Source organism: Betta splendens, chromosome 9 (assembly GCF_900634795.4).
Source record: "Betta splendens chromosome 9, fBetSpl5.4, whole genome shotgun sequence".
NCBI lineage: Eukaryota > Metazoa > Chordata > Actinopteri > Anabantiformes > Osphronemidae > Betta > Betta splendens.
This window is the reverse complement of record NC_040889.2, coordinates 16,448,576-16,475,067: the sequence shown is the minus strand read 5'-3', so window position 1 is coordinate 16,475,067 and position 26,492 is coordinate 16,448,576. Positions and strand designations below refer to the sequence as shown.

At 48.6% G+C, this 26,492-nt stretch overlaps 1 protein-coding gene across 31 annotated transcripts in view; it reads right to left on the bottom strand.

Annotated features, from left to right (window-relative positions):
• Window positions 1-26,492, bottom strand: part of rimbp2b (RIMS binding protein 2b) — a 56,584-nt gene that overhangs the window by 5,655 nt on the left and 24,437 nt on the right. For 5 of the 31 annotated variants that reach the window (XM_029160673.3, XM_029160675.3, XM_029160683.3 and 2 more), the window contains 22 exons: window positions 23,884-23,967; window positions 19,673-19,762; window positions 18,255-18,377; window positions 16,835-16,939; window positions 15,348-15,398; window positions 14,956-14,976; window positions 13,085-13,289; window positions 12,237-12,385; window positions 11,863-11,942; window positions 11,393-11,502; window positions 10,406-11,314; window positions 8,070-8,221; window positions 7,059-7,712; window positions 6,634-6,786; window positions 6,340-6,501; window positions 4,529-5,296; window positions 3,342-3,450; window positions 2,773-2,898; window positions 1,393-1,574; window positions 1,065-1,233; window positions 857-919; window positions 240-343 (listed from right to left, as the gene is read on the bottom strand). In XM_029160673.3, coding sequence (XP_029016506.2) covers window positions 240-343; window positions 857-919; window positions 1,065-1,233; window positions 1,393-1,574; window positions 2,773-2,898; window positions 3,342-3,450; window positions 4,529-5,296; window positions 6,340-6,501; window positions 6,634-6,786; window positions 7,059-7,712; window positions 8,070-8,221; window positions 10,406-11,314; window positions 11,393-11,502; window positions 11,863-11,942; window positions 12,237-12,385; window positions 13,085-13,289; window positions 14,956-14,976; window positions 15,348-15,398; window positions 16,835-16,939; window positions 18,255-18,377; window positions 19,673-19,762; window positions 23,884-23,967 — 4,569 coding nt within the window. Of the gene's footprint in view, window positions 1-239; window positions 344-856; window positions 920-1,064; window positions 1,234-1,392; window positions 1,575-2,772; window positions 2,899-3,341; window positions 3,451-4,528; window positions 5,297-6,339; window positions 6,502-6,633; window positions 6,787-7,058; window positions 7,713-8,069; window positions 8,222-10,405; window positions 11,315-11,392; window positions 11,503-11,862; window positions 11,943-12,236; window positions 12,386-13,084; window positions 13,290-14,955; window positions 14,977-15,347; window positions 15,399-16,834; window positions 16,940-17,922; window positions 18,031-18,254; window positions 18,378-19,672; window positions 19,763-23,883; window positions 23,968-26,492 lie in introns of those variants that run through there. The other 26 variants (XM_029160677.3, XM_029160679.3, XM_029160685.3 and 23 more) reach the window with 20 other exon arrangements.

The following is a 26,492-nucleotide window of genomic DNA, read 5'->3' as shown; positions in this document are numbered from 1 at the left end:
AGCCTGAGGCTTGATCGATGGCAGCTAATTAGCGACAGCATACAAACCGAGACCAGCTGACGATGCTCTAAAAGCACAAATAGACACTGTCTCAAAGGAACAGTCTCTGTTATGACAAGGTTGTGACAAATATATCATAGTGGTTAAATAAGTTGAGCGGCCTTGTTAACTTAACAGTGGTAACAGAGACGGGTTTAGACACAGTGAAGTGAAGAGCAGGAGCTGCGGGGGCAGAATACCTCTACATCAACGTTGGGGGAGCTCTCCCTGGGGTCGTAGTCGTACAGAGCCACCATTCTGCACGTGGACATCGGGTGCTGGCGCCCGCTCCGCCTGTTCCTCTCTGCGCACGGGAAGAAGACGGAGACACAGCACGAGAGCGATCAGACAACAGCGACGGAGACGCACTGGAGGATGCGATGACCAGTGGCGAGAGGTGACTGCTAATCCAACACGATGCCTCTGTTAGTGGCTAGGGAACGTTTAGTGAAGGACAATGCTGCATGACGCGGGCACAGGAAAGAACCACCATCCTGTGGGAATCAGGTTCTGTTGCTTTGGCTTGATTCATTGTGAATGTGACAATATTATTCCCTATAAACTGTGTCTCATATGGGGGGGGGGTGTAAGGAAAAGGCCCCAGAAGAAACGGCACAAATCCAAATGTCACTTATTCTAAATTCAGCTGGATTTAAGTTCTCAACATGTCATTAGTTTAAAGGGTGGTGATCGTTTTCTTTGCCCGCAACCATAGTTACAGTAGCTAAATGTTCACAAATGGCTCGGGGTGATGAGGGGGTGAAAGACGGCAGCAAACATGTGCACAGAGCAGAAGAGCATCGCACTGGACACAGACCTCTCTTGGACTTTCTGGACCTGCGATTTATTGAGCGGCCATCTTTGAAACGGTCGCAGTTCACTTCACGGGAAAGCAGAAGAATATAATTAAGCAGGGAGGAGTAGAGGAGAGGAGAAGTGTGTCAGTAAAGCATAGGGCTCCCCTCTCCACGTAAAGAGCGTGGGTTCAAACGTTGACGCCATAGTGCGAGGAAGCGACGTCTCACCTAACTTCTCCACAGGAGTGTTAAGAGGCAGGAAGCCCTGTTTGAGGAGCTGCTCCATCATTTCATCGTCTTCCGTCTGGATTTCAGACACCATGTTACAGGGGATCAGCCCCACTCTGTCTCGGATCTCGGCCCTGTAGAAGCCGTCTGTGTCTTTGTTCCCAAAGACCTGGAGGTTAGATTCATAAATAAGGTTTATTTGCATGAAACTTCAAACAGCGGTTATTGTAAAACGTTCAGCTGCCACAAAATGTCCCTCTTTCAGATAATAAAACAATATTCAGTAAAACCTGAATGAGAGTAGTTCTTATGAAACATGGTTTGTCACCTTGATAATCTGTCCTTCCTTGAACGGCAGCTCCTCATCAGCAGCATCCGGGTTGGGAGACATGGACATGGGGTCATAGTCAAACAGAGCCACAAACACGCGGGTCATCTCCTCCGGCTCCGACTCCTCATAGTAATCCGGTGACCTCCGACCCCGGCCGTGCCTGCGCCCGCCGTAGCCGTCTGAAACATAGAGGAGGCCTCTGCTGCTACTACCAGCCGTATACAGCCACGCTGGCTGTAGAGGCGATGAGAGCAGAAGATGTCTCTTTGTTAGAGCTGACAGGGGAGCGGGAGATGAGGGGCATGTGTGGAAGAAGACCCGGGACCCGCGCTCAGCTTTTAGGTTGAATGTCTGTCACGGACGCCCTTGCGATGGCGGTACAGTGGCGGGGTCTCCGTTCACACATGTCCGCTTGCTGCCGTGACGGTCACAGACACAGGACAACACAACGCTCAAGCAGTTTTGGGGGCCGCAAGGGAAACTGAAGGACAACTACAGTACCACACCGTAGTTCATTGCTGTTTCACTGCCTTATCTCACAGAGGCTGAGCAGCATGCATGCTTTCCCGTCAGGTCAGGAGCGCATTCACACATCAAATGCAGGTGAACCGTCATGCTTTGGGCTCACAATGTAGAAGAAAAGGGGCTTCTGAGGGAGATAACACATCAAATGCACCAGCAGCAGCTCCTGGTAGTGCAGATATCAGGTATGGAGGAGGGGGGGTGGGGATGGACCTGATATCAGTTCCCCATGCGTCTCATGGACCACCGTTAAATATTTCAATGGCAGATTTGCAGTAATAGCTCAGAGATCCACAACCAATACCAACAAGGCAACCCAAATGTGAGTTGTTGGGGAGGTCCTCTGACTGTGTGAAGCATTTGATTTTGATGGCAGCGGGGTTAATGGCAGCTGAGTTATCCCAACACGACAAGAATGCACTGAGCTCATCCAGAAATGGGTCTTTCCTTCTCGTCTCTCTTACCACGTCATGCAAAATGAGTAGGAATTTGGGGAGGGTACCGTTTTTTGGGCCCAGAAGGCGAGAGGAGAAGGAAAAGAGGAGCAGAGAAGCAGGCTAATTTGCAGTGGGGTGGAGGAATGGCCTGGACATGGAGGGTGAATGGGACGAGTGGGTAAGTCGGGGGTTATTGGGATTGAAGGTGTAGGAGTACATACAAGGGAGGGAGGTTCATTCTCCAGCGGGTGGCCAGACGTGTCCTCCCCCATCAGCTTTAGCTAAGCTAAGCTACGCTAAACAAAGCAGCTGAGAGTCCAGCACAGAGCAAAGACCACCGCTGTCGCTGGACCACGCGTGGCCCTTACTGGATTAGTCAAGGTCAATCATCATCTTGGAGAGAAGCTGCACCACATACCATATTGATCCTCTGAGGACACTGATCGCCATATCCTGCGCCGAGCTACACTGCCATAGTAAACATCGTCCTTGACGGGTGAGAGGTTCCCCTCACTGCCCTCACTGTTACTGTCCATGGTGATCTCTACAGAAGACACCAATCACAGCGTTATGATCAGAGATCCCCCGCACCCATTCACTCATGCTGAGACAGTAGGATGATGCGATTGCCCTGCGGTGGCGTTTTGGGGAGGGGGGGGGGGGTCATACAAGGCAACAGGTTTCACTCTGGAGTCACTGGATGCAAAACAGCAATGCTTGCACTGTTGCAGGGGGGGTCAGAGAGAACAGAGGCACAGGAAGAGTATCTGGGATAACTGTCCTGCTAAACAGCATGTGAACATTTGGCAAATCCAACTCATGAGAATGGACGGCTACATGGAGCAAACACCCCCAGAGGAAATGAGAGCTACGTGGCTGCTGGCTCTATGTGAAAGATGTACAGCTCGGCTCACACGATTCAGGGAAACACGTGGCATAAATAGCAGGTGGGGATGAGGCGTCTCCTCGTGTCGTGACCTCACTAACCAATGGATGGGATGGGTCTTCGCTGGGGGGGGGTGCCGATGTGAACCGGCCTCCTCCCCGAATGGTCCAGACGATCAGCGCTTCCGTGTGACGGGGAGTTCCCAATGATCTTTAGAGTATAAAGAAACAACAGACACGAGGTTAGTGCAGCAGACGGCTGCGGTTGGAGGAATAACATTGTAAATGGTTTAACAGAATCCGACAATCCTGTCAAAACAACTGAAAAAAAACCATAAGAGCAAATGATGGATCCATTTGTCCTTAGGGAGGCAAATTAATAGAGAAATAAATCCATAAAACGATAAAGAAACCAACAAACCATCAAAAGTAAATCAAATCAACCCCCAATGCGACAACATGGACTGGGGTCAGGAAGGGTCAGATGTTTCGCTAAAGACCATTTGTTTGATTTGTTTTGTTCTGTGCATGTCAGCTCCATGATGAGAAAGGGAAGCAAAGAGAAATGGGGGGGGGTGTTAAGATGATTAATAAATCGAGTGGATGAAAAGTGGAAGCCGAGTGTGCTCAAGAATGGATCAGGACATGGTTAGATGAGCAAAGCCATTATAGTTCCCTGGGGCTTCGTGTTAAAACAATCAAACATTTATTTTATGAAACGTGATGATGAGAGAGAGGTGTTTTTTTTTTCGCTGAAAAGAGTGGAACGGACGACGATGACGTGTAAATTAATCACAGCAGGCTGCAGAAGTCTGGGCGTCGCCTTCTGCCGTATGTGCAGCGATGAGAAGCTAAAGATGATGAAAGAAAGCTTAAAGCGGGAGCTGGAGCGATGCAGCAGCGTCTGCAGAGTCAGGCATGGAGGGCAACTTATGAAGCCGGCAGAGGAGCGTCGCGTCCCCATGCACCGCACACAGACCTTTTCCTTTAATGGATCCTTTCCCCTCAGAGACATGAGAAATCAAAACGGGCTTAAATGGCCTTTAGGTAATTGAAGCTTTTACTGGAACCACCTGACAGTAGTACAAGCAAAGTAATTCAGACAAAATAAAGGACCAACTCAGACCAACCATGACCATGTGATAACTCGTCAGAAAATGAAAAACAGAAGTACAAATGAAAAGGGGGGGGGGGGGGGGGGGGTTATAAAGAAAAACAGACAACGGTAAGAAAACAGAATGGCTGCGGCTTGCAGATGAAAAGTACGGCAGAAAGTCGGAATCACACACCAGCGGCTGGTCCCGGTTGAGCCTGGACAAAGACTGGGCCCTAGCCTCCCTGTGGGGGCTGTAATAGACCCTGTCCAACTCGTTCAGCCTGCCCTCGCTCAGGGCCCCCTCCCTGGAGTAGTTTCGCGGCCCCGTCTCTCGACCGGGCCCAAAGTGCTCCCTGTTCCTAAAGTCACCTGTGTGCACCGACTTGGCCGCCGGCACCGGGACGTCACAGAACTCCTCCTCCACACTACACTGCCGGGTTAGAGTCCTTTTGCGGCCCATGGCCAGCGCCCGCCTCTCTACGGGGCCTTCGCAGTGGATGACGCGCACGGGCCCCCGCATGGGGCCCCCGTGGGCATAGTAGCCCCGGTGGCTCCAGCCCAGCGAGCCTTCCTCTTCGCTGCCGCAGTCCAAGCCGCTGTCGGGACTCTTGGTGTTCTGGCGGTTGGGCCGCGCGAGGCCGCGGTCCTCGGCGCCGTAGCAGTAGCGGCTGTCGGTGAAGCGCGGGGAGGAGCGCTGGCGCTGCAGGTGCCGCAGGGTCTTGCCGGGCGCCAGGTGGTTGTCCTGCGGGTACGGCCGCCTCTGGGGCTGGGGGGTCCCCGGCCGCCCGCCCCCCTCGAAGCTCAGGCGCTGGCCCGTGCTGTCCACGCTGTCCGACTCCTCCTCCGCCACCTCCGGGATGCTGTGGAGACGCTTGCTGCGCAGCGACTTCTGCTTGACCACCTCCCTCTGGAGGTCCCAGCAGTCCCTCTCCTCAGCTAAGTCCTGACGCTTGTAATATGCCTTCGGTCATGACAAGGAGGCAAAGTTCCACAATTTCACAGTTCAGTTAGTTCAATTCAGATGGTTGAGTTTAGTTTTTTTTGCGAGGGGAGGGGGGTTGAAAGTTTTTTTTTCGAAGGTGATAGAACGGGCGGGAAACACGACAGTGTGTGAATAGAACAAATGGGGGGAAAAGACAAAATAAAGGCAGAATTAGTTATTTGTGGCAATGTAGTAAGACATGCAGTGGACATGGCATGCTCTGAACAGGAATCTGTGAGGGGGGGTGAGCTGCATGAAGAGTGTACTGTGTATGTGCAAACCCCTGCAGCTGGATGTAAACTGTATCTACGTGTAGCACAGTGAGAAAAAGAACACATGTAGTGAAAGCCTTGACTCAATAAACATTTCATTACATTTAACAAGAATACAAGATGGATAATGTGCACAGTGATTTAGCAACAGATGACATTGACAAGCAGTACTGCACCAGTGAACCCCCTCATGAAGGCCACAAAGAGTAGCAAACGTGGATCAGGCTACACACAGGAGCTCCGCCTCTAAAACACCTTAATTTATTTACGCAAGCAGCTCCGCAGCGACAGACCGAATGGAGACGGATCATGTTAACATCCACATTAGGACGACACATACAGAAACAAACGTGTAGACTTCCATTTAAGTACTCACTTAAATGAGATTCCCGTGTGCACTGGATATGCCATGACCCGTGGTACAGCAGAGGGTATTAACACATCACATTCTCACACTTGGTGGTTAACTTTTGCAACGTTCTCCGTCGGTGTCGACTGAGAAGCTTCCCAATGCAATGCAACCGTACAAACATTATGCTCTCGGTGCGCTCTCTCATGCTGTGGCCTCAGCCTGGTGTGTGTGAGGCAGTGCCGGGGGGGCAGGGGCCTGATTCTGCTAAGACATAGTGAAGGGAGATGGGCCAGGCGAAGCCACAGCCTGGTTGAGGTAGCACTGCTGCCCCCCCCCCCCCCCCCCACTTCCTGTGTCATCTCTCTGGACACTGCAGACGGAAGGTGTGCATTTGGTACCTTGAGAGTGTTGTGGGAGTTGATGCTGCGCCTGCGGCCCTCCTCCAGTTGCATCTCAGAGTAGAGATCCTCCTCATCCTCCTCCATTATGTCCGACAGGTCGGAGCCCCTGCTGCTCTCCGTGTGGTACTCCTCGCTGTGGCTGTAGTGGTGGTGGTGGTGCTAAAGGAAAACCCACGTCACAAGTACAAGACAGAATCACCAGAAAGACCTGCACGCCAACGTAGAGGGGTGTGTCTCATTCCACCTGTGGCTTCTGACGATCACAGAGTATTGACTGCATTGGAGGCTCACCGACTGTCTGCCCAGCTCTGAGCCTCTGAGGAATTCATCTACCGACGCTCCTCTCCTCCTCGCGTGCGGAGAGCCGTAGCCGTCCTCCTCCTCATCGGAGTTGAGTGGATGCAGGGCGCTACCCCGCTCGCTAAAGAAATTCCTTTTATCAACCTGATGAGGGGAATGCAAGACTTGTAGACTTAAAGAGGTCCCCAGAGGTTACTGCTATGTAAATAATGAATGTCCTGAAACTAAAATCAAACGACTCGATGCGTTTAAAAGCTCTGCAAATGCTGCTGCTCTTTAAATAAACAACTCTTTAAAGCGTTTATCGTAGGAAAATCCTGTTGCAAGCGACTGTTCTTTTTCTTTTTTAACGCTGAGCCTGAAAGTCTGATTGTAATTGTACCAACACATTGTTTGATAATTAAACGTCCACACACCCTGTTGCCTTCGGCGAACACTCTCTGGGCAGCTTCCCTGGCCATGGCCTTGGCGATGGTGTTGGGGATGGGGACTCCCTGAGGCTGTGGCAGGATCCTCTGAGGAGAGGGCGATCGCCGCGGCTGGAAGTACGGCGGCTCCAGATTGGGTCCACGCATCGGGGGCAGCGGAGAGGGGGAGCGCTCCCAGGGCTGGGCCGGCCTCAGGCCCACCTCGTGCTCTTTGGTTTCTGACTCTCTGGCACTTACTAATGGTTTGGACTTGGGCATGGGGTGACGCTGGAAGTGAGGCTGGGGGGGAGGAGGGGGGTGACACAGGGGCTGCGAGTGCGGCTGCGCGTGGGGCAGCGTGTGGGGCTGGGCCCGGGGCAGAGGCTGCACCTGCGGCTGCGGGTGATTGGGAGGGTACGTGGACGGGTAGGGAGGGTGTGTTTGCGAGTGCCCGGGGTGGGGCAGCGGGTGGGGCGCCGCGGTGGACCTCCGGGGGAGGCGCGGGGAGCCCAGGAGGTTGTGGGGGATGACGGCCACGGGGGAGTCCTGGGACTCTCCTTGTGTGGATAACGTCCTTACAATGACCTCCCTGGCCTCCAGACACTGAATCCTGCTCAGGTCCACGGTCACATAGTCTGCAGTGGGGTACAACACCTCCGCTATCTGTGTTCACAAAGCAATCAGAGAGTTCAATCAATCCAGGAGCACTGACTCTGTAACGTTACCACATGCTCATCTGTGGCCGGTCCATCTACCGGCTGAAGGTGAAAACCAAACTGTTACCGTACATCCCTACAATACAAATTCAGGAGTTTTCTCATTATGTCGAAACTCCAGCACAATCACCATGTTTAAACTTCATGTCCTAAGCATTACTCCCCCCCGAGGGCTAACTATCAGCACTATAGAAACGCTCCAGAAGGTGGCAATAGAGCTCCAGTCAGAAAGCACCAGCTCAGCGTGTACAGCAACTGCTACCTTGATTTAGATGCAGAAAGAAGGAAGCCTGACATTTGGTACCTTTTGTCCCTTTGTGCACACGGCGTAGCCGATCACACTGGCGCCGTTGGAGGTTCCTGAAGGGGTCAGAGGCGGCGGCTTCCACCTGACCTGCAGGACTCCGGGTGTCTGCCCACACTGGACCTGCACCTCCTGGGGGGGAAGAGGAGGCCCTGGGGAGAAGAGCACAGACAGCGATGAGGACAGCTTTAAACTGAATTATTCATTCTTGCCTTCTTCATTAACAGTGATAAAGATTTTATTAGTTATTTATTTGCTATCATTCATGGCAAATGGTGGTACACTGAAATTGAAAATATTGAATCTACAGTATTTTCATTGAAATAACCAGCTGCTTTGTGCCAAGGGTCAATGAAACGATGGCAGCTCTCATTTAACAGTATTTCCTCATGGAGTCTCATCTCATGTGTGAGTTCCATACGCGCATCAGGTGCAGGAGTCTCACTAAGTGAAAAAGTCCAGTTTGCAAATCCACATCACGTGGCCACTCTCCACGTAGCATCAAAAAGCAAAGTTTTCCCACAACCCACCACTGCTGCCCTGCACTCACCTACACACACACACAAACACACACACACACACACACACACACACACACACACACACACACACACACACACACACACACACACACACAGAGTCGTGTTTCACATCTATATGGGGCTCCACCATTAACATAATGCCGTCCTTAGCCCCTTACCATAACCACCACAAATAAAGGTAGGCGTCTAACCTTTGCTCTAATCTGAACCAAAACTCAATTCTAACCTCAGCCCTAAAATCACATCTTGACCCTCAAAAAAGCCTTCAGACTGATGGGGACCTGCCAAGTGTCCCCACGTTGTCACAATGTCCTCATCTTGATAGCAAAAACATGGTTTATGGTCCCTATGCTGAAGGAAAAACATGTATACACACACACACACACACACACACACACACACACACACACACACACGCGTGCTGAGCAGATGCATCGAGCGCCTCCTCTGAGCTGGAACGTGCGGCTGCGTACGTGACCGAGCAGCCGCACGACGCAGCCTTAATCGCGTCTCTGCACCCGCTGTCGGCGGGCGACGACGCAGTCTTGGAGCGGCGGCGGCGGATGCTTGGACGTTTCATTTCCTATTGTCATTCTCTGGCTGTGTGAGGTGTAAACAACCAGCGTTTTATTTATTTTTCACCGGATCAAGTCTCATTAATGCAGACAGAGATTTCCAGGCATGAATTCGGAGGCTGCTCTGTGTGACTAATATGAATAAAAATGTTGAATCACTAAGAACTAATTAAGCGACGTGTCTGAAGAACACATGCAGTGTGACAGCCTGATGTACTGTGGTGTCTCTGTCCTGTCCTCCCTATTGACAACAGCCCTCTGCTACGGACAGCTCTAATTAACATGTTCAATAGATAGATCATTTAATGAACTCTCAGCGTGTTCGCTTATCGGCCTCTCACTGCCCGGCCTTTGTTTTCTGCCTCATACCTCAATAAGTGGATATGCACCAACAACACATCGGCTGAAGGTTAAACAGACACAGTGTGGTCACTTTGCACATGCCTCAGCCACGCTTCACCCTCTGAATCTGGAGAGAATCGCTCCAGCTGCAGCGTTGGCAGCTGTGGGACCCGGGTCAGCGCCAGCAACACCAGCGCAGTGAAGCTCATGGAAGCAGAAAGACTGCACCCACACTCCCTATTTACACTTCTTCGTCTTCTGATTGTTCTTAATGTAAAACTTTTGAGATAATTGTCAGATTTAGGTTAGTGAAGTTAAATACTCAGATGACTAAGTAAATCAGGAAGTGTGTATTATCATGTGGCTTTTCCTGCGAGACTGATCAGCACTTTAAGTCATTCTGAGTTGTCTGGGAAGTGGGGAAGGCTGTGATGAAGTTAATTGATGGAAAAGCTCATAAGTCTTGACACAGTTCTGTAGGCATCTCTAGAGTCACCGAAGACGGAGATGAATCAACCTGGATACTAAACTCTTGACTTCACTGAGTTACACAACAGAGAAACACAGTCACAGTTCATGGAAAGACATCAAGTTCATTTATACATGCGAGAGATGAAATGTTCCAGGGACAGTGTAATTAACTTAATGTCTGCATGCATAATGTGTCAGGGTAATCCATCCACTGAGGATCCCCAGAATCATTAGTGATCACCCACTGGGCAAGACGATGTGTGGATCAAATTACATGGTTATGCTTCGGTTTGCAGAAACAGACAAGCAGGAGAATGACACTGGCATCACTTGAGTCACGCTAGCATTGCTGCGAGTCCCCCTGTCACTAACAAGCATGCACTACGGAGTAGGAGCGGTTGCTTACCGAGCAGTTCGTGTGAGTAAGGTTTTGGAGGCTGACCTGCGGGCTGAGTGCAGAACTCCACAGAAATCTCCCTCTTCTCTCTCTGATCCATCGGGAGCTGCCAAGGCACCTGATGCGGCTGCGCCACCACCTTCACCTTGTAAACCGCCATGGGTTTCAGGTTGAAGAACTTGTACTTGTAGGCCCCTGCCTTGACCATGTCGTACTCGGCGCCGTTGAGGAAGATCACGTGGCTGTAGTTGCTGTTGCTGGGCATCCAGGAGAGCTCGGCGGAGACCTGCGTGATGCTGTCCACCCGCAGGTAGTACGGCGCCACCACCACGTCCTTCCCCACCAGCAGCGTGCACCGGAGCTCGTCCGACGGGCCCCGCTCCGTCATGGTCTGCACCGCGATGCGGTAGGTGCTGGTGGCCAGGTTGAGCTTTTCGATGAGAGCCTTCGTCCGGCCCCCGTAGGGGACACGCATGCGCACCTCCTTGTCCACCAAGACGTTGTAGCCACTGATGGAGCCCCAACCCGGCGGTACCACGGGAGGATCCCAGCCGATGATCACGCTCTTGGCCAGTTGTTTAATCAGGTTGATGCGGCGAGGATAAGGCACGACGTCTTCACCGATCTCGTCAATGCTGACATCCAGGGTTCCCGTCCCGTTGCTGGAGGATCCGAGGAGGTCCATGCCCAGGCTGCTGGTGGTAAAACTGTCCAGCTTACTGTCCGACAGCAGGCTGCTTATGCCTGTTCCCGATCCTATGCCCACTCCCAGTCTCTGAGACCCCAGGCTACTGTGGTTGAGGTAGCCAGGTTCTTTAGTCACTGTGTCCCTGTGTTGGACAGTGGATGTGTCCTCATCTTGAACAAAATCCACAAAGTTTGATGGGACAAGCCCCCGCTGTCCGTCCAGCAGCTCTCCTGGGAAAACCAAACCAAAGGGAGACAGTGGGCATTGGGGACATGAAATACAACAATAGCAGTAAAGGGTTGCCAGACCTTCATAAAAGCCGTCCTCATCCATTGTCCCGTAGATGTAGAGGTACTTCCCTGCCACCAGAGGAAGCTCAGCTTCAGGATGCTCATTAGGCCCATCATAAGGATTGTAACTACAAGGACAAACAGACAAATCAGTTCCACTCATCTGGTGTCAGAAGATGTCAGCCATTGCATTACACACAAAAAAACTATTGCTTGTACAATGCTTGTACAAAAAAAAAAGATTCAAAAGCACTTTAGTTTATCATGTAGTCATTGACTGGAGGAGGAACGTTTGAAAATAAATCTTTGGATTGGTTTCACATATTTTTGTTCTGGGGATTCCAATTATTTTTACCCTGACAGGCAATTTTTTTAAAAGACGGAAACGCTGAATCATCTTTAACACCACAGCCTGAAACCGTGTGAGGGAAAGCAGGAAATCTCAGCAGGACCTGTCAACATCCAGCAGCTACTGTACGGACCCATACCTGTAGCGAGCAATGCACAGACGAATCTTCCCTGTGAACCTCAGTTTTGACCTTGTCGTTGAGCTCAGCTCTTTGTCCATCTAAAACACACACAAAAAAATGTAACTCAATATTTAGAAAATGACCAGCTTTCCACATAATCTTACACCATATACACTGTAGAAGTTTTTCCCAGACAGATCTTAGATTTGACTTTGCCACGTCACACGCTGTACCACACAGCAAGATTTAATCAGTTTGAACTAGAACCTTGCAAAAGAAAATCTCTAAATTACTGGGAATGTGTACCCGTTTTTAAGCATATGCATTTGAAGGTAAATTGCCAGTTGTCAGTGAAACCACGGTTTGTGTTACAAGCGGGCGCTAGCAGGTACCTCAGAGAGGAAAGCTCGTGCCGGGCTGCTGGCGCGACCGCGAGTGAGGAATGTTGGCTTGACTGAGAGGAGCTCAGACTTGTCTCCACTGATCTGCAGCGGCCGGATGAACTCGGATATCAAAGATCTGCTTGTCGGGGCCTCATTTCCTGTGGAACAGCCAGGATTCCTCTCATCAGGTCCTCATATCACAATGTTTGAGAACTAATATCAAATGTGTCCCACAAGACCATGTAACAAAAGCCTATTTGTTCAATTGTGTGTGTGTGTGTGTGTGTGTGTGTGTGTGTGTGTGTGTGTGTGTGTGTGTGTGTGTGTGTGTGTGTGTGTGTGTGTTTCAGGAAGAGACACAGATCAAGAATTGACAAAAGATTCCAGGACCCTGAACTGTTAGATAAAAGTAATGAAGCTATAAAAACACTGCTTTAATAAATATATCTTTTCAGTTCAGGCTTACTTTTATTACGTCTTTCAGTCTCCAGTCGTATAATAAAGTGTCACAACAGACAATGAAGTATGCGCTGCTCTAATTAGGAAAGCATTTGTGGATTAAAAAAAAAAGGTGCAAGACAAACAAAAAGCATGTTTTGCCAGTTGGAGGCAGTTTCTCACAATGATTGATTATTTCATTATTAGTGTTTACTGCAGCTTTTGCCTCTCGTGTCTCTTTGTAGCTGGAAGACCACAGGGTGGAGCATTTATTCAGCTGCTCTGCATTTTCAAGCGTAATCGATTTGGTGGACTCTCACGCGAGGTGCCAGTTATGGCAGTGGAATCTGAGGCCTGTGGAGTTGTGCCTGGCTTAAATAAGAGTATAGGCCATTACAAAGGCAACTTCCTCCATTTACCTTTTCCTATGGGGGCAGCCAGTCCATTGAGCAGCTGGGACAGGGACTTGTTGGGCGATCCTGGAGAGTCGCACAATGTTATTGGCTCCGTGCTGAGAATGTCGAACTTCCCGGCCTGCAGCCGGAACTTCTCCAGCTCTTTTGACAGGAGGTTGAACTGCTCACTCTGACTCCGACATTTCTCCTCCAGCTCGCGCACTTTGGCCTGACGAGGGTGAGGGACAAGAGTCATCGAGGGAGACGTGAGAGACAGGCAGAAAAAAAGAAAAGGCGGAGGAGGAAGAGGGGAGGGGAAAAGAGAAGCAGAGGAAGAAGATCAGGGAACCACACGGCCACATTCTGCACAGGTACTGTTAATATATATGATCACACACACACACACACTAGTGTCTACACAAACATGACATGAGCTTTACTTTACTGTAGGTCGCTACAGAAAAGTGACATTTAACTACTACGGAGAGAAAATCAGACAAATCACATGCAGTGTTGCAGATCCGGACCACAACGTCTTAAAGCATGGGGCTGATGGGTCGCTAGGTTTTACTTATTTGCAAGTAATCCCTTGAAAAGACTAAAACCAACAATGGTTTAATCCTATTAACTACTGTCTCGTCTGTGGAGCCAGACACTGATGTAGCTCACTGTTCTGTGCCATGGAGCTTCGATGCTCTCCAAAAAAAAAACAAAATTAAAATCATTGTCACAAACTTCACACTAACACTCTGCTGTAAATTAAACAGCAACAGCAAATGAAATCATGCTTCATGCACTCGGAAGAGTAGGTGCAAACTTGACCCCCTGCTCTAAGGTCCACAGGCTGCGTTGTTTGTGTTGGTCTTTTCATAGGATTACCCAACAATAAAAAACATAGAATAACACCAGCAGGACGCTTTAAGGGCAAGACATCACACGCCGTCACCGACAAACTGATCATTATGGGCAGCAATACTGAAAAATTCCAGGTCCTAGCATTGGTTTTTCTCTCGATAAATGACGCAATGCGGGAGCAATCCTCCTCAGTCTGAGCCACACAGAGACTCAAGAGGACGCGAAGCTACAGTAGCACAGATTCTAAAGCTGCCCGACGCACCACGACGATGCTGCTTTAGCCGTTTCGGTGCCGTTGGGTTAAAACACCTGGGCTGTTTCATGCAGACAGGCCGTCGCTGGACAGAACATGCGGTTAGCTGACAAACAATGAAAGACTGAAAGGTTGAGACATTAGTTCTTGTGGCGGCAGACAGTTGTATGTAGCTGTATGGCAAACACGCACTGTACATGCAAACGCTACAATGGAATGGCATCATATTCATCACTCTTTATCGATGTAATACTTTTATGTCAATTAAGTGAAATATGTACACTACAAAAGAAAATTAAAATATTTACTGTAGTTTTAATTTTTTCACACCAAAAAAATAAACTTTTAAAACTTATTTGAACTTCATGTGTTGATGGGCATTTACGTTTAATTTATTTATGAGTAGAATATCCTCATCAGTTGCCGAGCCAGCAAAGCTGAATATTTCTTTATGATCAATTCAGAAACGGCTCCATCTTATGCTGTCAGTTATGTTCAAGCCTGTCAAGAAGTCCTCCACTGGCTTTGAAGGGAAATGTGAAATATTGATGGTTAAACCCCCCCCCAAGAACAATGCTCTGAAGCAGCCCTGGATGCTCTGGAAACCCCAAAGCAAGGGCCTTACTTTAAAGTAACTGCAGGGGTCGAATGCTGTGTGCTAAATTCTACCTTTTGTTTGCTATATTGTGTATTCAATATGTTTTACATTAAATTAAATGGCTAAATGTCTGGACAGTGGACTCAGTTGACCAAGTCAAGTAAATAAATAAAAACAGTTCTGAAATACCTGCATGCTGTCCAAGTGGTTCTGTATAAGAATAAACACACACCCATACAGTGAAAAGAGATGTAGGGAATTAATAAAGCACCATTACACATCACTCACTGAAAACTCTTTAGTAGTCATATAGATTCATGGCCTTAAAAGCCCAGCAGAAAGATTAAATAGCAGACAAGTTTGTTCTTTACGGTCTACTCTTTGTCCAGAAACGTACATTTAACAATACTGTGAACGAAAATCCACATAGCCAAGTCTACGTTTCACTTTTAAAGACTGGTGCAAAAAGGTTCAGGCCATGGAGTCAGAAGGAGCAGGCAGCGGCTCATGGTGCGCGCCGTCTGCCCCGGGGCCGAGCCCGGCGGCGAGCACACAGACACACGGCGGGAACAGACGCTCACCTCTAACAGATGGACAGCGCCCTCATGCTCCTTTTTAGCCTCAACCTGAGCCTGGGAAACACAGGGTGCAGAGGGTTTCAGGTCACTTCCATTTAGATTCACTTTAACCCACCACTGAATGTTGTCTCCCAATCAAAACGGAAGCAACTGCCATCCAGTGGTGATTAGAGCGAAAATGGTTAAAAAGCCACCATCTCTGTCCAGATGAATACAGATAGTCATGCTCATGTAAAAGCTTAAGTGTCTGTCAAGATACAGAATAGTGGCTTTTGTAAAGACCATTTTCACCTTTTATATTTTATGCGCTTTTAACGCTTGCATGCATGTAATAAAGTCAACAGGACCATGAAGCATTTCTAAGTGTGTCCACTGTACTTACCAACAACCACATGGAGCCGCAGGTGAACGTACCACTGTTTAGTTCATTTTCTAGCAAACCAAGTCAAGGAGCCTGACTGAATCGAGGGGCCCTGAGCTTCAATAATTATCCTGACGCATGCACTACTACTAGATGTGCTTGCAACAAAATGTGGCACCTTCAGCTCCGACCCCAGCTGTAATTAACTGGGCGGAACAATAAACAGACATCATTATGAAGAATTTAAGAATGACAAAACAGGGGTTTGCATTAACAATACTAAACTGTACAGGAGGGTGGATTAATGCATCCGTTGAGAGAAACAAGCGTTCCACATGAACGTGGGCATACGAGCATTTGTGGACCTCGTGATCTCACAGATCTGTTTTGCAGGCAATTAATTTAGAGCAACGGAGAGCAGCCAGTGTTTGAAGGAAGATAAGGCAGTAATGAGCTTCCGTTAATGAGAGGGAAAAAGCCGAGGTTTCTGCCTGTGAAAGGCTGAGTGAAGTCAGAGCGGCTCTGCAGCAGCAGCAAGACTAGGGTGCGCACACACACACACACACACACACACACACACACACACACACACACACACACACACACACACACACACACACACACACACACACACACACACACACACCAGAGGAGCCGGTGACTATTCCTATCAAGCTCACACTATCAGCAATCCCAGCCATCGCGGGCTCTGCTTTGACATCCAGTCAGCTGCGGCGCGCAGAGGAGGAGGCCCGGCCATCAAATGGCCTGGGCCGGCATCTCTGTTTAAGTCGGCCTCTAAAAAGTGTCATACCTACTTTAGGCTTGGAGTGTTTGATTTGTTCACTTGTAACAAACGGGATGAGTGCTGCTGAAATGACGAGCAGTCGGATTTGGGAGCATGACAGACAGCTGAAAGACGCTCCGGCAGCGGCAGTGATGAAAATGTGGCGCTCTACATTCCTCTGCTCTCCTCTCTACGATACAGTCTTTTAAGTCGACGTTCACCTTTGTCGGGCTGTTTGTGTCGCACCAGTGCTCAACAAAAAGCTCCTTGACCCGCGACACAGGCGGAGGCCGGATGGCCCTCAGGTGCCGGGGGCCGTTTGCGTAACCCGGGTTGCCTTACCTTCTGAAGAAGGTCAATCTCCTGCTGCTTTGCATTGAGTACAGCCAGGGCCTGCTCATGCTCCAGCTCTAGCTGCTGCCGCCGCTCCGCAGCCTCTCGCATATGCTGCCCGCGGGTGGAGGGAGGGGGGCCGAGGCGTGGACGGTGGGGCGGGGAGGGGGAGCACAGAGAGGGCTGCCGTTAGTGCTACTCGACACAAGATGCAGAGACAACACAGGTGTTCAATGTGCACATACAGTACGGTACGGAGGCTGCTCAACGGCACGCCGGCGCTTCAACCGTTTCAAACGAGTGGGACATAAACTATTCCACTGCGAACGCCGCGTGGGGATGTTTATGTCAAATGATCCAAAGGAGTGATCAGGTCACGTTTTGCACACAGGGGCTTATGGATGAGGACTAGAGATACTTTGCCGTGAATATCAATCCATAGTTCGGTTTGCTGTCCCCTTTAGGTAACAAAATACCTGTTGAAAATCTGCTTACTTGGACGCTTTGAAACGCTGTCCTCAGCGATGTTGTCTTTGCTTGTTCAATACAGAGTTCAGTTACGTGAAAAGGGTGAGCAAACCCAATAGCGTGCTCACTTGTCTGTGGTCATCCATAACAACAAGAAGCCATTCAATACTAGAGACTGAATGATGGGCTCCCCATCACGCAGTGCGGCCCCTGTCATCCAGTCATATCCCTGCTCCTACTCTATGTGAATATCTGTAACGCTGCAACGTGAACGAAGCAAATGACATTTTCATGCCTGTAAAATAAATAAATAAATAAATAAATAAAAAATCTCAAGTAGGTAATGTCATCAAACTTGTGGCTGACATTATCGTCATGAGGGGTGACCCGCACTCTATCTCTATGTCTTCTTTCCCTCCCATTGCCGTCAAGCCAAACTCTTTATCCTGCCTCATGCAAAAAGTCACATTCCACAGTGCTCCGGCCTCAAAGCCAGGTGAACATTCGAATATCTGGGAAGCAGCCCACGGATAAAGGGAGAGAAAAGCACAGACACTGAGGTGGACGGAAAGCATTCAGAATGAGACTGAATAGCTCCCTAACTGATGGACGTACAGTAACAGTGATACCTTAGAAATCTAGCAGGGGAGAGGGGGAAAGGGGGAGGGTGGGGCAACATGAGGGGGTGGAGTAGGAAAGGAAATGGGGGGGGGGGGGCTGCTCCGAGCTTCTACTCTGTCACAGCTCCTGGTCAGACCTCTCAACGCGACGCTGGAAGGCAACAGACACGTCAGGGACATTAGACAGTATAGATGGAGGCAGTGTAGCACATGTAGGAAAAGACGTAGTGGCAAAAAGGGTCAGGGCTCCTAAACACTGACTTACAGGAGGCTCCCAGGAGAGACGGGCGACTAGAGCTAGACACGAAGGCAGCGTTTACCCCTGCTGCCGCATTCCTCACCTTGAGCACCTGCTCTAGGTTCTCCAGTTTGCCTCGGAGCTGGTTCCTCTCCCACACGGCTGAATCTCTCTCCCGTGTCACAGCGCCAAGGGCGTCTTTGAGCTGGGCATACTCAGACTTCACCTGTGCAAACAGGACAAAGCGGAGAGATTATTTCGGAGGTAATTTGGTTTGTTCCGCTTAGATTTGTGCTTAATAAAGTAATCGCGGGGACCCTGTGAAGATAATAAATGAACAATAAATAATTGGATGATTACGTTTCCTTGATGGACATGATTGATAGAATGCGTTCGGCCAGTGACTTACTGTAACAGTTAGTTTGGGTTCGCAGCACGGACAGAGCAACCAGCAGAACACAGGTGGTGCACACCAGACAATCATAATAATCATAATCATAAGGTTACCGAAGAAGACCTCACAAAAATGAACCGCCAAAGAGCAGCAGTATGCAGGTTTCCAGAAGGGCGGGTACAGTAATACAATCGCCATCATCATCATCTTCAGTAGCTATCTCGTACACAATGCAAATCTTGTGCAGTGTCAAAAATAGCACTACTACTTTTATCCAAATGACACAAAAGGCTAAAGATGTACAGTAGCAGAGAGGGGTTGCTTTTTTATTACAGGTCAGACAGTCCTGATTGCAAAAACCTTTATGATTGCCATTAAAAATAAAAGGCTTTACAGTTCCATTGTACAATATTTTCCTAGTGTGCACCAGTTTCTCCCAACTCTCACGAACCACATCTGAAACAGGAAGCATCAGCTTGTTTTTTTTTCTCCTTTAACCCAAATCCTCAGAGCAGCCATGAATGACTAATGATTCCTCGAGGAGGGTGTTTCGACAAACACCAGCAAAGCAAAAAACACAAACAGAAGCCTGAGCCCGCGTCTGGGCGGCCCACCTGCACGCAGTAACGGCCACGTGCAGCCGCCGCCAGTATGGCAGATCGAAGCAAACTGCGTCAGATGCAGCGTAAGCAGGTCAATAGTGTGCCGTGGGTACGGGGAGGCCTCATTAGTGGCTCCTCCTAGTGATCAGAAACCTGTGGTGCAGCATGAGAGGGTTCGTCTCACATTCGTCAGTGTGAGAGCGGTGCAGGAAAGCAGCTCCGAGATAAGACATCGACAGCAGCGCCCTGCGCTCCTTCAGCCCCAACAGCTACTACCTGTCAGTCAGCTACCTCAGGAAACCCTCCCTTCTACAGAGGAGGGCCGAGTGCTGAGTGCTTGTTGATCCGCCACGACTAGGATTACTGTCTAATCAGACCTGAAGGCTGGAGGGAGGCGCCCGCATCGATATGAGCGAACCCTTTCATTCAGGGCTTTGTTTGGGTCAGTGTGAAGCCAGAGTACATGACATGGGTGTAAAATCACTGCATGTGTAAATATAGATATGCTGCGCAGTCTTACTGTACCTTCTCATACTCCAACGCCTTGTGACTACCGTTGAACAACTGGAGGTTCAAGTGGTTGTTGTCCTGGAGGAAATCCTGAAGTTCATTCTCCTACAGGCAGAAGACACAGAAACAGCGTTTAGGCAGCGCAGCACTTGAACGCAGCGCGGCGTTAGGGATATGCCATGCATTATTTATCTGAGCAGGCCGCTTGAGCCTCTCTGGTATGTTGAAAAATGCCATTTTACCCACAACAGTGAATCCATAACCACCATGAAGGAACAGTACACTTTCAATATGAAAACTGTCTTTAACACAAATAATAAGACGGGCATTATCAGCACAATTCTCCATTTTTTGTGTGTAAGGCTGAAAGTAAAATGTATTATTATTATTATTACAACGGAGGGAAACTTAATGAAATCCAATCAGCAGCTCTAAGGCCTTCAATCGATGCAGTTGTAAAGCAGAGGCGTGCGTTTTACTGCATGTAGGCCACAGAGCTGAGAAACCTACAGGCTCATGCATGATGCATTTACAGTAAACACACCGCTTCCTAATGGCCAGCGATGGTGCACCTGCTCCGGCTCGCTTATGCTTTACTTATGAAGGATGCTTCCAAGGGAGCACAAACACCAAAGTATTTATATACAGCAAACACACGCACAGTGTACGTCCCTACAGAAGCGAGTCAGCTCATGCATCTTTTTTGACCTGCTGTGGGAACTTCAAGGTCATTTCACAGTAGATCTGTGGGGTCATTTCACAGTAGATCTGTTGGGTTGAGGTCCGGAGGTCTGGACTCAAAACTGAGACACACACAAGGCTAGAATGCATTAAGCAATTTGTTGCAAAAGCACCAAAGTCAACAGAGGAAAAAGCATCGAAAAGATGGATGCTGTGACGGCAGAAGGCAAAAATGTTGACACAGTAAAGTCATTGGTGACTGCATTTATTTAGCTGCTTCAGTTTGAAGACCTTGGCGCTGCTGGCTCACTGTCACACCGTCAGGAAATCTTGAATAGAACAGAGCCATCTGTGCTTTTCCCTGCAATGTAAAATGTCTGCAGCGAAAACAGCCTGTTGTCCGAGATTAACTTTGCACCTAAAACAAACATATACCATTATTATATCAGGCCTATGTAGTTTTGCATTTGCAACTACAACCACTTTTACTGCTCCAAAAAATGTAATATGGTAAATTGAAAATTTCAATATATATAGTGGAAGTAAACTGCAGATATGCACACAATAGAGGAGAAATGCTATAGAATAGTAGCATCCAAACTTAAACGCTTTTCTATTTATATAATAATATAAAGAAAAAGCCAGTTCTATTCCATTGTGAGGAGTGGATTTATTGGGTTCCATGTACTAGAATGCATTGGTGAAGCCTCCAGGTGCTCAGCGTGAAACAGACAAGCTCCCGTCTCACTGCGCGCACGCCGTCGAGGACAATGGTTCGAAACGCTCAAACACCCCGACTGCTGCTGATTCAGGAGCTCCGGCAGGTCCTGCCGTCCCCACACCGGATCCTGCTTTCCAATCCCCGGACGTGGCGGCGCACGCGAAGCGGTGCGCGGCGAATGGCGGCGAGCGCGGAATCAGCTGTTCCTTTGTGGCGCGACGGCGACGCGTTAACGCTTTAAACAGATCAGCGTACGTCATAATCCCCTGGCAGGACGCCGTTCGTACGCCCAGCAATGCGGAGAATCCATTCAACTGCCTCCAACGTTATTCAGCTGAAAACCAAAGACCGTCTGCTCGGCAGGATTGGCTTTGCATGCAACTGCACACAGGCCGTAACGACGGTGTGAACAAATGCCCCCATATTATTTCATCAATTACAAAGAACTGGGCTGCGCCGTGAACAGCGTTTGAATGGGCCCCATTCGCTCTTAATGGGCCAGGACGGTTTGAAGCAAACATGGGACGCCGTCGTTAGGTCTCAGGTGTCAGGGCTGCTGCTGCGTGTGCGGTCCAGACGAGCGCTGACTCACACTGCCGAGAGCCTGATGTGCCAAGCTGTGGGTTTCATCCTGACGAGTCTGACAGATGAATCAACTGTGGCATTTAACACGCGAGCAGAGCAAACATTTCACCTACTTGCTCTGCAGGTGGCACACGCAGGAGACTCGCTTCGTCCTTGCTGCTGGTCCCTTCGACAACATTTCTAATGAGTAACGTCAACAGATGGCAGCGGGGTATTAAGGAAACGCAAGGATCCAACGGCTCAAAGTCTTTTTATTACTGTACGATACGGAGGATTGCTCTTTACGACACACACAGTGATGAACGTGGAGGAGAAACAAAGCGCAATCTGTTTACAATGAAGGGGAAGAAAAACATATAGAATTTAAACTCAACAAGAAACAAGCTTCTGACTTGAGATAGGCCAGAGCCTTTGCGCGTACAACGCACGCCATGTGTCCCAGCAGCGAGAGCTGCCAATCACGCCTCTGACAGAAGGTGTTTGTGTTTACAAACAGCTCATGACGAAAGCCAAGCGCAGGGGCAGCGATTTCACACGGGCTCCGGGGGCGAACGCCGGCCCGGCGCCGCTCGCGGGCCAGCGCTTCAGCCTGTTGGATCTGGATCTGGACCTGGACTGCCGTCTGCCTCCACGGCGAGTGACGCCGTGGCCGTCGCCATGGCGACGGGTCCCAAACGCCGGCGGGGCATTTAAATCTCAGGAAGGTGGAGGTGCCAGATGGCGTTCGCCGGCCCTCACGTAACCAGACAGGCGACGCGTTGGCACACGAAACAGCCGTGACGCGGAGCCGCGCGAGAAGCGGATGACGCTCCAACACTTGCTCTGCAAAATGTGCGCTCCTGTCGTGAAAGCCAGCCTCGTTCCGCATGCGAACTACTTTCACCTGAGAGAGTGGAAAAGATGAGACAGAGAGGTGAGCCAGTTCAGACCAAACAGGGAGCGACACAACTGTCAAGTCGCCGTCTCCTCACAGCCGCGTTCACCGTCGCCGTCTCCCGGCGTCGCTGCTCCCCATTAGGGGACAATTTGTGCTTTGAGTAGCTTCCCTCGGACTCAGCAGACAATGGGTGAGGAGGGAAGTGCTGCTCTGGGCAGGGGACGCTAGTCGAGCGCAGCAGAAGAAACGCCGCTAATGGAGTGCTTATTTGGGGCAGAGAGCCACACACGAAGACGGTTCAAAGGCTCGAGCACACGAAGAAGTGAACTTAAGTGTCTGGGACCAAACCCTCCATTTAAATGACGGCAGAATCCCTCCAGCTCCTGCCTTTTAGAGGAGGGTCCCTCCCTGGGACGGCTGCATCACTCAGTCCCCACAGGTTCCAAACATGTATCATTTAGCCATTTTTAAGCAGCGCTGAAGTTCAGCCTTCATGTCACGACATCAGCCCGTATTGTTCTTCCAACTCCCCAACCACCGAGCGGAGGTCTACAAATGTCAACAACACACAAAAAGAAAAAGTCTGGAGGATTCAACTTGGATTAGACTCAACATTTGGCTGCGCAGCCCATGGGAACGGCTGAAACTTAACAGAAGTAAGACGTCTCTCTCCCTCTTTGCATTCAAACAGATGCTGAACGGAGTCTCGGAGTGCTGTTCTGGAACACGGGGAGGAGTGATTAGTCACCGCGCTTGGAGGAAACCAAAACATGCACGTTGAATAAAAACTGAATAGACGCGACCTGCCTCATATGGCCCTGGAATCCCCCGGGGATTATCATATCGTAGCATCTCTCCTCTTAACGCTACGCAGTAGAAACGCCATTAGAGCACCTATTGTTTAAGCCGTCGCTCACATAACATCAGCTCCCGGCTTCTGTGCTTGATTACGGGGTTTGTCGGTGTCTGGTAATTGCCGGTGGTTGTGTATGGCTGTCCGTCTGTACAGTACGTGTCAGCTGGGGTGCAGCCTGCCTCTCACAACCCTTGTGTGTCTTGTGTGTGTGTTAATGGGTGCTCACAAAAAAAATTATTAAAAAAAACACAAAAAAGGTATAAAAAAAAAAACATTCAAAGGAATGTAGGTAAAAATGCCAAAACAAGACGCACAGAAAATAAGGCTTTTCTTCCTTCTGTCACTTTAGCTGCTTGCATTTACATTTCAATCAAGAGAAGGAGGCTGTGATTACACCAGACCACTCATTTTCTCAGGGGATGTTTGCACGCGATGATAGCAGGCGAGGCTTTCAGGTGCAAATCAATTTCGTCCTTTCACTCGAGGCATATTTCTGGAGCACTTACCAAAGTCTGACATGTTTGATTCTTCTTCTTCACCTCTGCTTCAAGTGCTTCACACTCCTTCCTTTTGGTACCGATCTCAGTCTCCTGGGAAGAGAAGAAAAGCAGAAGGATGCTGGGATTTACACTAGATTAGGTACAGATAGATGGGGCCTGAACATTTCATTACTCAGCAACATTATCTGAGAGATTTTAAAACCCATTGTTGGGTAAAACACAGGTCAAAGTGAATGAGAAGGTCAAATGTTGAAAATACTAACGTGATCTCTTACAGTACAATTGCCAAGCTACAGCAACATGCAGATAGTAATTGGGTATAAACACAAAGGACAGATGAAGCTGCAGGGAATGAGTTTGTTCTGAACCAAACCACTAACTTGACAAAAACCTTCAAGAATTAGGTAAAAAGGACAACAGTCGTGTTAAATGGCGGCCAAACAAAACAGAGCTAATAAGGTGAAGACCCAGCCAAATGCGAAACCATGAGCCATAAGTCCTTAGCTACTGTGAGTCCAGAGGCAAGTGATGTAATGAAACTAGGAGATGAGGCCAACAGGTGAGTGACAGGAGGAGGAACAAAACAAAGGCATCTCCACGGGTCGGAGGGTTCAACTGGTACCCACATACAGGAAGCACAGACATCTATTCAAGAAAAAAATAAAATTATCCAGGTTGTTAATGAAGCAAACAGTCAATTTACTGCATGAATAAAAGCAATTTCAAATACAGGATGCGTATAGCACATATAGCATTAGAGATTTTAACAGTTAAATAACTTTCAAGGTTTACAAATGTATATCAACATGACCAGCTGGACCAGATGATTCATCCTTCATGTCATGAATTAAACATTTAAAATGAAAAAAAAAAAACTTAAAAAATAGCAACAGAATTCTACCCATCACATTTGCAAACCTGGACATAGCTGAGCATGATCTAACCTACTGTCTTTCAGCTTTAAATGTCTCCACACAGCTCAAATAACAAGACACACCATGAGTTTACCCATAATTAACCACAGGCTGTGATCTACTGATGCGCAGTGAAGCTTGAGACAAAAGAAAGCCAGGCCACAAAAGAGGAGGTAATAAATCATATACAGTATGAAAAACGCACTGATTGCGACCTCAAATTATATTCACTTCATCCTCCTGTTCAGACCCTCCCACGTAGCTTTAGTCACACTTCTCCAGCTCATTGTACACACTGCTGGCACAGCAGATTTATTTGGTCAAAAATAGGAGGATAATATTTCTGGATAAATAAGGACTGATTTATAAACGTTCCCGCAGTTGAGGACAGAAAGTGCATTATATATTCTTTTGTAAGTTCTGAGTTTAGTTCTGATTGCATTTGCATCTGCAGCGTAGATTATTATTTTATTTGTTTATAAAGAGTAAGGATATTGTCGACTGACCTGTGCTTGTTCTGCCAAAAGGACTAATATTGCTCCCTGGGGTTTCTGAATGTCAGTTCCTCCTCCATCAGGCAGCCTTTCGATGGAGCAGAAAGTCCAGTCAAATGCATTTGCTGCACTTGCATTAAAAAGAACTTTCCTTTCCTTACAATTTGAGACAAGAAACAAAACAAGACTCAGGTCTGACACCAGCTCCACAGAGGCTGATGTGTTTAGCCCAGTGTTGCTCTCCGCCCAATAAATAGGATCTGCCCCATCAAAGCTGGCTATGTGGTCAGTCCTGCTATGGCGTTACACCTCTGACTCCAATATCTAATGTCCATTTATAGACCTGGTTTATGGCAGACATTTTTTTAGCATATCATTATTGCTGTATGTCACAAAATACATGGAAGCGTTACATCACAAAGTGGATGATGGGTTCAAAGCAGACTAAGCTTCTGTCAATGAACGAGGAACATCCTCGCTAAGGATGAGAGCAAAATTGCAGCTGGAGGTTCCAAGATTAGCATATAGAATTAAACAGGATTTTATCTGTGTCAGTGTGTGTCAGCCACACACACACACAGACGCACGCACGTCCCTGGGCAAGACTAAAAAAAGCACCAGTGGAGCAACCAGAAGCTCACGGCACACACCGCACATGAGAATCCATGAATGTGCACTTCATAGCAGCACTCACAGCTCACTCTGACATCAGATCCTATTGAAATGCATTCAAGGTGAAGATTCTTTACGTTACTACAGTAGCTTATTATTCCTCGGAGTTAAGAGGTGAATAGAACAGCGAGCAATAAGGTCAAAGAACAGGTCCAGCAAATACACAAAGAGAAAAGCTCTGACCTCTTCATAATCCGTAACCTTGTGGCTTTCAACCCCAGGCAGGTGACAGCTGGAATGATTAAATCTTGGAACCCCTAATATGTTTAGATAATGCACTGCTGATTCCTGACTTTCCTGATCTACAGCATGATGGTTGCTGAAAGTGTCGGTTATTGTAGTTTAAAAGCTAAAGCTCCAGAGCGCTTCATAAAAATGAACGGTGTGTTAAAAATAACAAAAAGAGTAAAAGAGCCGAGTTACGGAGCGAACACAAACCGACATCGTCCGAGTGAATCAGAGCCTCCACAGACTGCTTGCCATCTCCCATGTGGGCTGGGATCTAATGTGCTCTGTTCTCCGAACCAGACGGCTG